Below are 17,177 nucleotides of genomic sequence, written 5' to 3'. Positions count from 1 at the left end.
ATGTGAGAACTTTCCATCAGACGAACACAGGGTTCTCTCCATTGCAACTGTACCAGGCTGTGTCCACCACCCTCTCTCTCTACAGTGGCAGTTCTCAGAGTTTTACTGCCTCTTCTCCTTCTGTTCCCTCATTGCATTTCCTCAAAACCCATTTCTTCTTCTCTCAGGTCCCACATCCAGCATTTCCGAGTTTTCACGACCGTCTTGCATCTCTGAGGAGGTTGCTTATTTCCTCTGAGCCACATGGCCCACGGTGGGGGCAAACTGGCACTGCGTGAAGACTGGGCCTGAGCCACTCGCAGCCTCAAGGCCCAACATGGCCAGGCTTGTCCCAGGCATCATTACCAACAGAAAGATCTTAGCACAATTCTGGAGGGTTCAATTATGCCTTATGTTCCTAATCAAAACCGCTAAGCATAATTAGTGATGATAATTAGTATATTTACATAAAAATACAAGTAGATCCATCCAAGTGCACACTGCATTTTATTAATGGCTTCATTGTTCTCCATCATTGTTTAATTTGCCCCGGTTTCCCTTCCAGCCTTAATGAGCACAACTTTTAAAGTTTAGAAATATAATGAATTTTTTAACTTAAGCAAGCCCTTCTAAGTGTGTGACAGATGGTTAATGTCAAAAGCCCCTGGGGAAGGCTTCTGTTTAGCCTTTGATTTTGTTTTGTGTTTTCAGCCAGAGAAATGTTTGATTGGGCTGATAATTTATAAGCATACATCAACCATCAACTTTTATCGTCCTTTAAATTCCCGGCTATCCCCCAGATTTCTCTGCTACTCCTGGCCTAGAAGAGGCCGGGAAACCAGGCAGAAGCATGCCTAAATGGCCTGTGTGATAAGGCTTATGAAGTTATTTTTCTCAATTAACGGTTTTCACTGACAATTTTACTGCTCTGCTTTAAGCTTCTCCATTCCCTTGGGCATCTGTACATATGTCTGTGATAAGCCTCAACCAGCCCAACAAAATTGGTCCCTCAGAATACAGACTGCTCTATTTTTAAAAAAGCTCATTTTAAAAAAGCTCTTTTTAAAAAAAATGTAACACTTGAAAATACATTGAAACAGAAAGTAATAGAGCTTTTTTTTTTTTAAGATTTTATTTATTTATTTGAGAGAGAGAGAATGAGAGCCAGAGAGCACGAGAGGGAAGAGGGTCAGAGGGAGAAGCAGACTCCCCGCCGAGCAGGGAGCCCGATGCGGGACTCGATCCCGGGACCCCAGGATCATGACCTGAGCCGAAGGCAGTCGCTTAACCAACTGAGCCACCCAGGCGCCTGAAAGTAATAGAGCTTTAAAACTGAGCTATAAAAGTGATTTATTCATGAGTACGTACGTATGCCTCTCCCAACTGACATCCATTTTATATTAATTTTCCTTAAGTGTGTATCCTCAGCTTCTTTCTAGATTTTTACTACTAAAGTGAACTTTTTATTCCACCCTTATTCCCTTCTACTTTGCTCCAAAGACTCTCCTATGCGCTGAGAGGGATCCACTGGGGGTACAGAACCACAGTTTGGGAACCTCTGCTATGAAATAATAATGCTCCCTAGTCACAATCACTGACTTTATTAGGTAGTCAATTAGCTATTTTTTAATTAGGGAAAGAAAAGTTCCTCATTCATTTTTTTCTGAAGTTACTTGAAATGTATTTATAATCATGCTCCGCTGGTTGCAGGAAAGCTATGGAAAGTACACCTTTTCTCAGGTAAGTGGAACCTTCACTCTATAGGTAAGTAATTTCTTTTTTTTCCTAAGATATCTATTTATTTGAGAGAGACAGTGAGTGAGAGAGAAAGAGAACACGAGCAGGGGGAGGGAGAGGGAGAAGCAGCCTCCCCACTGAGCAGGGAGCCAGGACCCCGGGATCATGACCTGAGCGGAAGGCAGACGCTCAACCAACCAAACCACCCAGGTGCCCCTATAGGTAAGTAATTTATATAAAGACATTTCTATAGCCCATCCTCCCCCCACCCCAAAAGACTCACAGCAGAAGAAAGAACCCCTGATAACAATGTTCCCTTTATATTGTGTACTTTTCACAGCAGATTCATACACTTCAGTTCATCCAGTTGTTTTTTTTTTTTACAGATGAGAAAATAGAGACTTAGAGTCTCATGTGAATAAAAGGTAGCACATAGGGAATATAGTCGCTGATATTATAGTGTTGTGTGGTGACAGATGGGAGCTACACTTGTGGTGAGCCCAGCATAACGTCTAGAGATGTGGAATCATGATGTTGTACACCTGAAATTAATGTAACACTGTGTGTCAACTATACTTAAATAAAAAAAAAATTTTTTTTTAAATAGAGGCTTAGAGAAATTAAGTAAAGGATGCCTTCAAGGTCACACAGCTTGTCCGTCAGAGACCAGAATTTAAACCACCGCTTGATGATTCTGATTAAAAAAAAAAAAATTTCATTTCACAAATAGGATTAGTGATCTAGCAATTTTCATAAATGTTACGGTGCAGAAGCTTTTATAAGCAATACTTACCAGTGACTGTGCTTTCCTTAGCTTAGATCTGTCCTGCAATTTATTTTTCTTATCATGCGATTGTCGACTGAAATCTGGGTTCATTTCATGTCTTTTTCTCCTTCTGTAAATTAGAAATCATTGGAACATTACAAACAATCATTTTAAATTTGCATAGCTATTTGTCTGTTGGATTTGGTTGTTCCTGTGATTTTAAAGGATTGTTTTCACTCAACTGGAAATGTAGCTCACTAGAGAACTGGTTGAATCAACTCCGGCCCATCCACACAGTAGAGCACTATGAGCTGTAAAAAGGAAAGCAGGGTATTATTACATCCAACTGGGGGGTGATCTCCAGCATATTATTGTTATACGAAAAAAAGAAAGGTGAATAAAATGGTATGTGTTGTGTACTACCATTTATTTCAGAAACGGATGTATTTGCTTAAAATTTTGTTAAGTGGAAGGACTATACCATAACCTCTTGAAAAATGGTTATCTATGAGTGGGCTTCCCATTGCAATCCAATCAAGAACAAAGAACAGTATGGAGGGGTAGGAGCAGAAACTAGACTTCTCCAAATACACTTTGCTTTATATATTTGACTTTGGAACCTGCTCAATTTTTCTCAAAATTACAAAATAAGACAAAGGAAGAAAATCCCTAAAATCTAAGAACAAAATGAAAGAAACAATCTCATCTCTGGAGCTGGTGGTATTATTACACACAGAGGGATTACCTCATGGGACTATAAACACAGTAATTTGTCTGAATATCCTTAGTAGAATCTATCCTAAGGACAAAAACACAGGCAAAGAAATCTTAAACTGTTTTTAGTAATCCTATTGTTTGAATTAGTATTAGTATTGGTTTTCTAAAACTATCATATATATTCGGATAAAGTAGGGATCAGCAAACTATACAGCCCAGAGGCCAAGTTGGCCCAATTGTCTTTGTAAATAAAGCTAAATTGGGACATCGTCATGCGTATTGTTTGCGTATTGTCTTTGGCTATTTTCAGGCTACAATGGCAGAGTTGAGCAGTTGTGACAGAAACACGTCCTGTAAAGCCTAACATATTTTTGTCTGGCGTTCTCCAAAAAAGTTTGCCTGTAGTAATGGATCTAGGCCATGGTCCTCAATAGCCACTAACATCACAAAAAAGGGAGACAACCAGAAATCACGTGCCTCGTGATGGAAGTACATGATCTGATATACTCAAGCCTCTGGATTGGACCACCAGTATGGCCAAGTACAGGAGACAGAGAACATGTTAGGCTGCATGTTGGGAGTGCAATCAGCAAAATTCAGAATGTGAGAATCTCTACAGGATAAATGACCTGATTTCTATAACAAACAAATTGCAAGGGGGGAAGAAAAAGGACAGAGGGTAAGCTTATAGATCCAAAAAATACTTTTTTTTTTTTAAAGATTTTATGTATTTATTTGATAGAGAGAGAGAGCACAAGCAGGAGGGAGAGGGAGAAGCAGACGCCACACTGAGCAGGGAGCCTGATGCAGGACTCCATCCCATGACCCCGGGCCCATGACCTGAGCAGAAGGCAGATGCTCAACCGACTGAGCCACCCAGGCACCTCTAGATCCAAAAAAGACTTAAGTGACGCATGGACTAAATACAACCCTCCCAGACCTTGTTTGGAACTTGATTAAAAAAGCCAAATGTTTAAAAATATCATTTATGAGACGTTCAAAGATACCTCAAAACTGACTTGATATTTGATTGATTATATTGTGAAATCATCCATTGATTTAGATGTGATATATATCATACTATGATTCTTAGAAAGAGTTTATCTTTTAAGGACAGGCATTGATTGAAATATATATGAATAAAATAATATTACATTTATATTTGTCTCCCAAGTGACCTTGGGGGAAGGGCGGTGAGGGATAAGTTCATGAGTTCAAAACCATTAATGCTAGCTGATGGTTACAAGCAGTTGTATTCTCTCTACTCTTATATATTTGAATTTCCACTATAAAAACTTTTATTTATTTGTTTGTTTAAAGATTTTATTTATTTTGAGAGACAGAGAAAGCAAGAGAGTGAGCGAGAGCAGGGGGAAGGGCAGGGGGGGAGAGAATCTTAAGCTGACTCAATGCTGAGCCCAGAGCCCGATGAGGAGACCACGACCCAAGCCAAAATAAAGAGTTGGATTGCTTAACCGAGTCGCCCAGGCACCCCATAAAAATTTTTATTTAAAAAGATCAGCTTTCCCAAATATTTCTTATTGCTTAATTTGTAAAAATTTCCCCCAACTTTTAATTAAGAAGTTTCAAACATACAAAATCGTTGAAAGAATAGCACAGGGTGCCTGGGTGGCTCAGTCATTAAGCGTCTGCCTTCAGCTCAGGTCATGATCCCAGGGTCCTGGGATCAAGCCGCACATCAGGCTCCCTGCTCAGAGGGAAGCCTGCTTCTCCCTCTCCCACTCCCCCTGCTTGTGTTCCCTCTCTTGCTATCTCTCTCTCTGTCAAATAAATAAACAAAATCTTAAAAAAAAAAAAAAAGAAAGAAAGAATAGCACAATGATTACCCATAAACTCTCCAACTAGATTCAACATTTTGCTATTTTTGCTTTCTCTCTATATATACATAGATACATATATACATGCACATGCCACATATATATGTATATATGTATTTTTGCCACACCATAGGAAAACAAATTGCAGACACTTCACCCCTAAATACTTCAATACTCATCTCCTAAGATAAAGACATTTGCCTCCCTAACCGCATTGGTATCATCATACTTTGGAAAATGAATGGTAGTTCTTTAATATCATTTAATATTCAGGTCATATTCAAATTTCTGCAATTGTCCCAAGAATGCCTTCTATAGTCTTTTTTAAAAAATCAGAATCCTATCTAGATTCACACTGCTTTTGGTTGTTATGTCTCTTATGTCTAGAATATTTTCCCCACTTCTTTTTTCCCCCATGGCACTGACTCTGAAGAGTCCAAGCATCTAGTCTATCTTAGTGAATGTAGCACATGCACTTAAAAAAATGTGTTTGTGGGGCGCCTGGGTGGCTCAGTTGGTTAAGCGACTGCCTTCGGCTCAGGTCATGATCCTGGAGTCCCGGGATCGAGTCCCACATCGGGCTCTCCGCTCAGCGGGGAGTCTGCTTCTCCCTCTGACCCTCTTCCCTCTCGTGCTCTCTATCTCTCATTCTCTCTCTCTCTCTCTCAAATAAATAAATAAAATCTTTAAAAAAAAAATGTGTTTGTGGAATTGTCTATTTCTCTTTAAAGCTGTCAATTTCTGTCTTATGTATTTTGAGCCTTTGTAATTAGGTACACATGCATTTGTAATAGTTATATCTCTCTGCTTAGTTAATCCCTGTATCATTATGAAGTGTCCTGCTTTACCTTTGGTAATACTCTTTGTCTTGATGTCTGTTTTATTTGAAATTAATGGTCATTCTAGCCTTCTCATGTTTTTTCTTTGCATGGTACATCTTCTTCCATCACTTCATTTTTTTTTTAAGATTTTATTTATTTATTTATTTGAGAGAGAGAATGAGAGAGTAGAGCATGAGAGAGGGGAGGGTCAGAGGGAGAAGCAGACTCCCTGCTGAGCAGGGAGCCCGATGTGGGACTCGGTCCCGGGACTCCAGGATCATGACCTGAGCCGAAGGCAGTCGCTTAACCAACTGAGCCACCCAGGCACCCCTATCACTTCATTTTTAAATCTATTTGTGTCTTTAAATTTAAGGTATGTCTCTTGTAAAAAGTGTACATTTGGTTTTTGCCTTCTTATCCATTCTGATAATCTCTACCTATTAATTGGGTGTTCAGTACATTAACATTTAATGTAATTATTGCCTTTCACAAACAGTATTTGAGGTCACAGAAAACTCAAGACATTATCACTTTATCTCATGTTAATGTACCATTCATATGCCTGGGTATCTAAGTTTGCCTCTTTCTTATTTACCACAATAGTTCAGACTAAGGGCCACATACAAACTCTTAAATACTATCTTCAGGGATACATTGATCAATACATAGTCAATACACTCACGATGATTCAAAATTCAAGAGTTCAAAAGGATGTACAGTGAAATTTGTCTATCTATCCTTGTCTCTAACTTGTCATTCTCCTCCTTAAGGCAAACAATACATATCAGTTTCTTGTGTATATTCCAGAGATATTTTATAAATATATATATATATTTTTTTTCTTCTCCACCTGTTTTAATATAAATGGTAGTATTTCTTTTAAGCTCTGTTTTGTACCTTGTTTTTTCTGCCCAGTATTTTCTAAATTATAAGCAAACTAATTAGACTTTTTCTGATACAACTAGATGAATTTAAAGTTCATGAAGGGGCGCCTGGGTTGCTCAGTCGTTAAGCGTCTGCCTTTGGCTCAGGTCATGGTCCCAGGGTCCTGGGATCAAGCCCCACATCGGGCTCTCTGCTTGGCTGGAAGCCTGCTTCTCCCTCTCCCACTCCCCCTGCTTGTGTTCCCTCTCTTGCTGTGTCTCTCTCTGTCAAATAAATAAATAAAATCTTAAAAAAAAAAAGTTTATGAATTGCAAGGCTACACTTCTCTCAAAATCAGTTAATGAGTATTGCAAAGCTGGTCAGTCGTGATATAAAAATGAGTAAGGCATGGTCTGCACCCTCCAAGAGCTTGAGTCTTGCCTAATGAGGGATACCACTCTCATCTCACCTCCAAAGGGACTCCAATAGTCCCAAAGATACACATGTAATCTCAATGTCCCCAAGTCTTCAAACTTTCTGGGATTACCCTTTATTAGCCAAATCATATAATTTAAGAAACCATCCTACAAAAGAAGTGCTTACTTACTATATGTCAGGTACTATCATAATCATGTCACATACATGAGGATTACCCGACAGGGATCGTGTGAGTTAGGTATTACCATTATTGCCATTTTACAGGTGCAGAAACCAGGGCACAGAGAAGTTAAGGAACTCCCCAGGATGACAAAACTAGAAGTGTGGGAGTCTGGATTTGAACCCACGCAGTATGGCTCCCCCTCTTAGGCTGCCTTGGTGTTAATCTGTTGAAATATATTCTGAAAACATGGCAGATATATTAAAACCTTCTAAAACCTTTCAAAATTTGTTTCCTTTATTTCTCGTTTATCCTGTACATGCATATACATGTGCGGATTAACAGGTACATATGTGTATACACATGCGTATACATGTGCGGATTAACAGGTACATATGTGTATACAGGTGCAGACGTATATTTTTTTACTTTCTCTTCTTTCTGTACTATGGGTGGCACACTGTGGGTGGTCCCTTGACATTTGCTTTTCTCACTTAACAACTTACCCTTTCACTCCTTACCAGTTCACAGAGTTCGTCCTCATTTTTACAGTTGCCTAATACTCCATTGTGTGAATGTACTATACATAGTTTACCTAACAGACACTCTCCATGTAGGAAAATTTATGTTATTCCCAATATTTTAAAGTCATAAATGAGGGATGCCTGGGTGGCTCAGTCAGTTAAGTGTCTGTCTTTTGCTCAGGTCATGATCCCAGGGTCCTGGAATCAAGCCCCGCGTCAGGCTCCCTGCTCTCCCTCTGCCCCTCCTCCCTGCTGTGTTCTCTCTCTCTCAAATAAATAATCTTTTTTAAAAAAGATTTTATTTTTTGAGAGAGAGAGAGAGTGTGTGCGCTTACACACAAGCACACAAGCACACAAGCAAGGGGGAGGGGTAGAGGGAGGGGCAGAGGGAGAAGCAGACTCCCCTCTGAGCAGGGAGCCCAACATAGAGTTCGATCCCAGGACCCTGAGATCAGGACCTGAGCCAAAGGCAGCCACTGAACCAACTGAGCCACCCAGGCATCCCTGCAGATTTGTTTTAATAATGAAATGGGTTAGCAGTTTTGAAATTACTTTCAGAATTTGTAAGTAAATATATACTGTTTATATATATGTGCCTATTATATTACATAGTATACAATTTTTATACAAGTTATATATGTACCTATATAGTTTTCATTATATATTATATGTACATATATAATTTATATAAATAAACATGAGAGCCAGGTTTCTCCTTGTCAGAGAAGGGAGGTGCAGATATGAAAAAGGAAAAGACCAGAATGAACTCTATGGTGCTAGATTGAAATTTGAAGTATTAAATATTAAAAGAAGCTGTAATGTTAAATCATGATAGCTACAATATGCAAACAAATCCTGATGAACAGGGTAAATTTACCAATAATGGTTCATTTACTTTTCAATGACTTTTTACTTCTATGTATTGAAAAGCATTTGTATTTCACAAGAAATGCTTTTTTCCTCTTTTCATATACTTAAGTGCCAGCAAATTGTTTCTAACAAGGAAGAGCATGGAGTTTCTCACCCTTGCCAGATTTGCTCAATGGGGTCACAGTTGTCCAGGTAATTGAAGCGAATGATATCAGTTGGATGCTTGTCAGAAGATCGCCAGGGTGGGAGCTCTTTCTCCCCTGGATGGATTTTCTTTCTCAAAGAGGAAGAGGACCTGAAAGCTGATGCAGGAGACTGCTTTTCCTCTGCAGAATTGCTTGTAACTGGTTGAACGTTGGCAATGGAAAACCCATCTTTTGGAGGTGTCTGGAAGAAGAAAACTAATTATTTCTGTTCTTAAAACATCGTAATAATTACAACAATAAAACATCATCATACCATCATCATCATCATCATCACCATGACTGCAATGATCATGGTGACAATTAGAGAAGCCACCAACCCAGGAGTCCTTGTATGTGCCCGGTACTGTCTCAGGAAGTTTTCATGCATTATTTTATTTAACCTTCATAATAACTCTAAAAGGTAATAGTTACTACCCCATTTTACAGAAGAGGAAACTGAGGATGGAATAAGCCAATGAACTTGCCCACTACTACCTAAGTGGTTAAGACAGAGGGTCAGAATGTGAATCTAGTACTGTTTTGCTTCAAGTCCTTGTACTAACCCTTTCTATCCTGGACTGCCACCATGCCTACCACATCATTGTATAAGTTTTCCACAAGCGCAGTTAATTGACTCATAAAAACAAACACATTTCAAAATTAGTACTCCAGGCTTAATTATCTGTAGCACGTAGGGACAACTTTGAGTTATACAGAGGTAGACTGTAGATTTTATCAGTTATCAAAATCTTAACTGCTCTCAAAGAATACTTCTGCTTTAATTTCCCAAATGGAAAGTCTATTTTTGTGTGTGAAATTCATAAGGTTTTTATGTGGTTGTAACCTAAGGGAAGTGGTAATGGTATGTTGAGAAGCCATTAAAGGCTTAATTTTTGTTCTTTAAGAGATTAGGGAAGCTTTGTGTGGTAAATTGGTTTGCTTGAATTGTTTGTGATAATTAAGAAATTCCCCCATCCCATCAAGCAGCATCAGTTTCTTATCTGTTTCAACTGTTCTTTGTATATATTTCTGTTGTAATTATGTGGTTGTCTATGTCCTAGGCCACTAGACACGGTTCCTTGAAAGCAGGGTTAGGAACATTATACTCAGCACCTAGCACATAACAGTATTTAATGAATATTTATTAAATTAATAAATGATTGTAGTTTAGTAAATTAAGATGACATTTTATATTTATATAATTGATAGCTCATTATTGGTTTGGTATTCAATATTTTGTTCAGGTCTCATTTAGCATGGACATTCCTTTCATTTCTCTGAGCTTATATTGAACAAAAGCTGTTTTTGCTGAAGAAGGCTTAGTTTAATACTACTGGGAATAAATAATACATGATAATAAGAAGTTTCAGGGGAAAAATTTAGGCATAAGTGCTAGTAATTATATATAATTAAACATTATCCATTCTGAAAAATAACAAAACGCTTGACACTAACAAAAGAGGATATAATGAAAACTGATGATTTTTCTGTATTAAGTAAACAAAATTTTGTTCACTTCACCTAAAGCCTTTGAGAATTTTTAAAATCATGAATGATGTTGAACTTTGTTAAATGCTTTTGTCTGCATATACTGATATGATCATACATCCTTTCTCTTTTATTCTGTGAATTACATTGGTTAATTTTTTAATGTTATGCCAACCTTACTCTCCATGGATACTTCCTAGTTGGTCATCATGTATTATTCTTTCTTTGTATAGAACTTGATTTAATATGCTAATATTTTTAAAGGATTTTTATGTCTGTGTTCATGAAGGATATTAATCTGTGATTTTGTTTTGTTTTCTTGTAAAGGCCCCATCTGGTTTTGGTATAAGGGTAATGAGTTGGGAAGCATTCCCTTGTCTTCCATTTTATGAAAGTTTATTTAGATTTGGTATTTCTTCCTTAAATGTGTGATAGAATTCACCAAGGAGGGTATCTGGGTCTGGAGTTTTGTGGAAAATTATGAATTTGATTTTTAAGTTGATAAAGATTTATTCATGTTTTCTATTTCCTAATGAGACTGTTTTTGTAACTGTATTTTTGAGAATTGTCCATCTCATCCAGGTGGTTGAATTTAGTGACATGGACTTGTTCATAATATTCTCTCATTAACCTTCTCATGTTTACAGGATCTGTAGTGATGCCCCCTCTTTCATTTCTGTTACTAGTAATTTATGTTTTCTCTTTTTTCCTACATCGGCCTACCTAGAAACTTAGGAATTTTATTTATGTTTTTGCAGAAGCAGCTTTGGTTTCACTGATTTTCTCCATTGTTTGTTCTAATTTCATTGATCTTAGCTCTTTATTACTTCTTCTTTCTATCTACTTTGGGTTCAACTTACTCCTCTTTTTCTAGATGAACTCTTTTTGAAATTATGCTGTTTGGAGTAGATAAAGCATAGCCTGACAGACAGTTATAAAGATCATTCTAGTCCAGTCCTCTCATTTTAAGGTTGGGGAAACTAAAATTAGCCACAACCATTTGCTCATAAAATGCTTTCAAAAGCTCTGCTGGAGCACCTGCCAGGTATAGGGTGTTGAGGGAAAGGGAGCCAGGGAAGGTGCTTGAGTGAAGGTAAATTATGCTCTAATGCAGTGGCTGCCTACGTTCACCATCACTGGAGCAACCTCACACGGAATTACCCAAATTACTCAAGTACGCATAGGGCTGACAGTTGACTTTTTAACCTTAGTCACGTGACTTTATTAACATTACTCACATGACTCCTTAGTCTTTCTGACTTAGATTTATTTATTAAACAGAAAAACTAACTTTTAATATAACAAAGTGTTCCCTAAAGAAATTTAATACAAAGCAAAGAGGTGGCAATTTTCTTGCATCAGAACGATTCATCATTTTAAAATATAGTTATGCACATTTTATAGAAAAGAATTATGGCTGAAGACAAAGCTTTCGAGTCAGTTTCATAAATAATACTCAAAACCTCTTTTCCTTCTACAAGTTGGTTAATCACTTTTCTCTTCTTTGTCCCAGAATGGCCCAAGCTTCAGCTATTGAATGCCATTCCCTGCCCCTAACTGAAAATGAGAGTGAAGAAAAGCCTTATCAAATCTCGAAAAGAAATCATAGTTATGGCAATTTTTAAAATAACTTTTTCCATCACTGCAGTTTAAGTTTCCTTTTTAAAAGACATCCTCATGGAGCACACCAATCACTGAAGTCAGAAAGGCTAGTTTTATCACTGCAATTGTAACAGGATTAATTATGCATAGTTTATTACTATACTAAATGTAGATGGATTCTACTTTAAAACAATAAAACTAAACCTAAACGAACAAGCTAGGAGTTGACTATTCATCTTTCAAAAGGATTCCTCATTTTTAAAAGGATTCACTGCAATTTTTTCATAGAATATGATACCCCTGTGGTTTTAAAAATCATTAAAAAATTTAATTTACACATAATTTTTCAGGAACTCATCTATTGTACAAAACGATGCATAGCTCTGCATATGTATAGATCATACCATAAAGAAAAGGCTCATAAAATTTTCCCATGAGTTATCTAATTAACTGTGACTATAAGAATGAACATAAACACTGGTTATAATGCAGAGAAAACAACTAGAAAAATTATTCTTCATTATTTACTTTTTATCATTATATGTAAATGATTTACATGCTTAGTTTTTAGATTAAAAAGAACTTTAGTATAATCATTATTCCCTTTCAAAATTATGGATTTATTGGAAAACTTTTCTTTATAAATGATATAAAAATAACCTTTAGCTCACCTGGTCGAATCAGAAAATTTGAATTAATAAAGTAGAATTTGATGACCCATTGATAGTAAATACTGCACAATACCCACAGAGTCCCAGTGTCAGAATTGCCTGGTGTGTGAGTCAGATACGGAAATCCAGGAATCCGAACAGAGTGAGCAGCTCCACGGTCCTAACCTCCTGGGAAACTGCTGGTTTAAGAGTGTCTGATGAGGGTTCTCAGTTAACATGGATGTCTTGAAAAAGGCTATTGAGTTCTCAGAAAAGGAGAATTTTGAATAGTGTATTTCCTTTGCTTACTTGCTTAGGTTCCAGATTAAAAAGAACTTTAGTATACTCATTATCCCCCTCCCCAACTTCTTAGTTCTAGAATTCCTTTTTTTTTTAAAGATTTCATTTATTTATTTGACAGAGAGAGACAAGAAGAGAGGGAACCCAAGCAGAGGGAATGGGAGAGGGAGAAGCAGGCTTCCTGCTGAGCAGGGAGCCTGATGCGGGCCTCGATCCCAGCACCCTGGGATCAGGACCTGAGCCGAAGGCAGATACTTAACAACTGAGCCACCCAGGTGCCCCATCCTTTTTTTTTTTTTAAATTCCAGTTAGCATACAGTGTGATATTAGTTTCAGGTGTACAATTTAGTGATTCAACACCTCCATACAACACCCGCTGCTCTGGTGCTCAGTCACAAGTGCCCTCCTTAATCCCCATCACCTGTTTAACCCATTCACTGCCCCCCTTCCGTATTCCTAAATAGCTGATATTTTTGTTTGTTGCTTTTCCCCAAATTTACCTTAGGCTTGGTAACATGAAGTTCTTTTACCATTTGAATGTAGTGCTTCTTCCATATACCCTGCTCAAAGGGAGTTGGAGAGAAATTGATGTACCAGTTAAATCGTAAACATTTGAGCATCCAGAGCTGATCCAGCTCAGTTAAATTCTTCCAGTGCCAGCTCACCTGGAAAAACGATTGGAAAGGAAAAAAAAGCCCTACTCAGTCTGCATACCCATTTTCTCTAGGTCTTCAGCTGTCACCCTAGACCTGAGATAACTTTTTCCTCCAAATCAAAGCTTAAAAAGTTACCTACCTGAAGTACTCTCTACCCAGGCAGAAGGATTTTCTTTAAATGTTAAATCACACTTAGATTCAGAGTCAACTAATATTTATCAAGTACCTATTAACCACCCCCCTAAGGAGGCAGGTGTAATTATTCCTTTCATGTTGCAAATGAGAGGACTGTGGCTCAGATAGATTTCGGAGCTTCCTAGAAGTTCCTGAAGTTGAAAGTTATATAAGGGTTATAGAAACTCAAATCTGTGTATTGTTTACTCATATTCTGGTATGCTTCCATTTTCTCTCCATTCTTATGATTTAACTAAATAGAAATTTTATAAACAGAAAGCAATTACTGGTATCATATGGTGTGTCCTACATAGCCTTTAAGATTCCCTAAAGCATACACTCCTTGCTTTGTACATGCCATTCCCCCAGTATTATGGTTAATCTCACACATCCAGCAAACGATGGTGGTGACCCTACTCTGTGCAGCAGTGTTTACAATAACTTACTCCAGATTTTGAACAAGTCTTGCTGAAAACTAGGGTCAAGATCACGTATAAAGTTCAGACTAGGGGTTCTGTGTCTTGGCTATAAGAGTTGCAAAGATGACACCTAACCTTCCAATGCAAATTTCATCCTTGGAAAACTGGTTTCTTTTTCAACATTAATTAAATCATTAATAATGTTTGAGCGCACACACACACACACACAAAAAAAAAAAAGAAAGAAAGAAAGAAGAAAGGGCAGAACACTGTAATATATCTGGCCCTCCCATTCTCCCTCATTCCATCCACCAAGTGCTGAATTCCATTATGTTTAGCATTGTTTTCTGTGCTGAAGAGGAGACATACAGGAGAGGGGAGGGCACAATTACAAGAAATAACAGGTTCAGGAGCTGGAAGGATGAAAAAGGGTAGAGGATCTGACAGAGCCCCGCAGGCAGGAACAGAAATCACATCGACTTTGTTCAACGCAGAAATGAAACATCGACTTTAATCCCCATATGGTTAATTGACTCAGAATTCAGCAGAAAGGTGAGGTTTTGCAGGGAGGGGATGAGGAGAAAAATTTCTCAGTTCTCACTCTTTTCCTCATTTTTCCTTACATCTTGTTTTGACCTGGGTATTAAGTTGGTTTTGATTCCCCCAGGGTAGATAAGGTTTTTGTATGTTTTGTTTTTGCTTTTCGGTGTTTTTTTTGGTTTGTTTTAAAGTAGACAGGAATGAGGAGAGTTGAAGGGTAGGTAGGAGCTTTCAAAATTATCAGCACCCCCATCTTTTTAAACAGTTCAAAGGTCATCTTAGTGCAATGGCAGTATTGTTTAAATCTATCTGAAGGACAACTGCCTGTGTCTTCCTCACAGGCAGGGCTGGGAACAAATGTAATGCTGAGATCTTGCAAGACTGACATATGATACACATATATGACAGGATTAGTGATTTCAAATAACATTTCTCTCCAATGATAACATTCTCATTGTGCAAAACTTGAAAAATTCCAAGAATTTTCAAGAAAAACAACACCCATTACCCCATCAATCAGAGATGACCTTATATTAACAACCTGACAGTTCTTTTCTTTTTCCTAAGCATGTAGGAAACAAAATTCGGAAATTCTGTATATACAATTTTAAATTGTGCTTTCTTCATTTCACATAAGTATCTTTGTTCTTGGAAAACATGTTTTCTAATGGCCATACAATAATTCATCATATGGTTATATGATAGACTCTTACTATTGGACATTTAGAATGCTATGCTCTTTTAAGGAATGTTTCATTTTTGGAATAAGTAACATGTACATTAATACTAAATTTTCTTTTTAAGATTATTTATTTATTTATTTATTTATTTATTTATTTATTTGACAGAGAGAGAGAGAGAGAGAGAGACAGAGAGAGAGGGAACACAAGCAGGGGGAGGGGAGAGGGAGAAGCAGACTTCCCGCAGAGCAGGGAGCGCGATGCGGGGCTCGATCCCAGGATCCCAGGATCATGACCTGAGCCTAAGGCAGATGCTTAACGACTGAGCCACACAGGCGCCCCCATTAATACTAAATTTAAAGATCCAAAGAGACATGCGGTAAAAGAGAGTCTCTCTCTCATCCCCATCCTCTGGTCACTGCTTCCCCTCACTGGATGTAACCACTGCTACAGCTCCTGTGTGTCATTCCAGGAACATTCTAGGCCTATATTAATAAATATGCATATATTCTTTTTTCCTTCAAAAGTGGTAGGACAGTTCTGCACCTTTGCTTTTTTCGCTGATGATCAATCTTAAAGATTGTTGCAATTTATTTAACCAGTCCCCTAATGGTGGACATTTCCAATATTTCCAAACTTCTGCTATTACAAACAATACTGCAGTATTCTTATACAGACAATTTTTGCATATCGAGGCACTCCAAGAAGGGGAACTGCTGGATCAAAGGGAATCTTTCTTTCTTTTTTTAAAAAATTTTATTTATTTTTTTAAGGATTTTATTTATTTATTTGACAGAGGAAGTGTGCACAAGCAGAAGGGAGGGGCAGAGGGAGAGGGAGAAGCAGGCTCCCCACTGAGCAAGGAGCCCAATGCGGGGCTTGATCCCAGGACCCTGAGATCATGACCTAAGCTGAAGGCAGACACTTAACCCACTGAGCCACCCAGGCACCCTTAAATTGTGTATTTTCTTTTTTTTTTAAAGATTTTATTTATTTGACAGAGAGAGCACAAGCAGAAGGAGAGAGAAGAAGCAGGTTCCCTGCTGAGCAAGGAGCCCGATGTGGGACTCGATCCCAGAACCCTGGGATCATGACCTTGGCCGAAGGCAGCTGCTTAACCGACTGAGCCACCCAGGCGTCCCAAATTGTGTATTTTCTTTTAAGGTTTCAGGATATTATACTCACAAAGGCCTCCTTGCCTATGTTTTCTTTGAGTACTTTAATGGTTTCCCTTAATTTCATACCAATCTTTTATCCTACTAGAATCTTTTTTCAGACAGCTGCCCAATTGTCCCAAAACCATTTATTGAGTAACTCCTCATTCTTACTGCATTCATTTTCTTAATTTTAAAGACTAAAATTATGTTACACATCTATGAACATGAACACGTGGTAACAAGTAATTTCCGGTGTTACCAGACTCTACGAAAATTCTCAACAAAATGGCTACCAGTTTTATCTTGTAAGGAATTGGAGTATACTTTAATAGACCGTGGACTTATTTGTAGGAAAACAATAGTGAGCCCCTTTTCCAAGGTCACTGGAAGCGAGTCTACTCACTCTGAACTCTTTTAGTCTTTTTTTTAAAGATTTTATTTATTTATTTGAGAGACAGAGAGAGTGAGTGAGAGAGAGAGAGAGAGAGAGAGAGAGAGAGAGAGAGAGCATACGAACAGGGGCAGAGGGAGGAGAGGGAGGCTCCCCTGCAGGGCTCCATCCCAGGAACCTGGGATCATGACCTGAGCCAAAGGCAGACTCTTAACCGACTG

The 17,177-nt window shown here is 38.0% G+C and overlaps 1 protein-coding gene across 8 annotated transcripts in view; it reads right to left on the bottom strand.

Moving 5' to 3' along the window:
- The window catches only part of FBXO16 (F-box protein 16), a 61,739-nt gene that overhangs the window by 15,953 nt on the left and 28,609 nt on the right, over positions 1-17,177 (bottom strand). For 5 of the 8 annotated variants that reach the window (XR_003521085.2, XM_027600569.2, XM_027600568.2 and 2 more), the window contains exons 5-7: positions 13,440-13,604; positions 8,869-9,101; positions 2,510-2,612 (exon numbers count right to left, since the gene is read on the bottom strand). Coding sequence is in view for 7 of the 8 variants with exons in the window: in XM_027600569.2 (XP_027456370.1) it covers positions 2,510-2,612; positions 8,869-9,101; positions 13,440-13,604 (501 nt within the window). In the remaining variant the exon portion in view is untranslated. Of the gene's footprint in view, positions 1-1,069; positions 2,411-2,509; positions 2,613-8,868; positions 9,102-13,439; positions 13,605-17,177 lie in introns of those variants that run through there. The other 3 variants (XM_027600573.1, XM_027600571.2, XM_027600574.2) reach the window with 3 other exon arrangements.

The sequence above is a fragment of the Zalophus californianus genome, chromosome 2 (assembly GCF_009762305.2).
Source record: "Zalophus californianus isolate mZalCal1 chromosome 2, mZalCal1.pri.v2, whole genome shotgun sequence".
Lineage (NCBI taxonomy): Eukaryota > Metazoa > Chordata > Mammalia > Carnivora > Otariidae > Zalophus > Zalophus californianus.
Note: the sequence above shows the minus strand (reverse complement) of the source record. Positions and strands in the feature narration are given on the sequence as shown.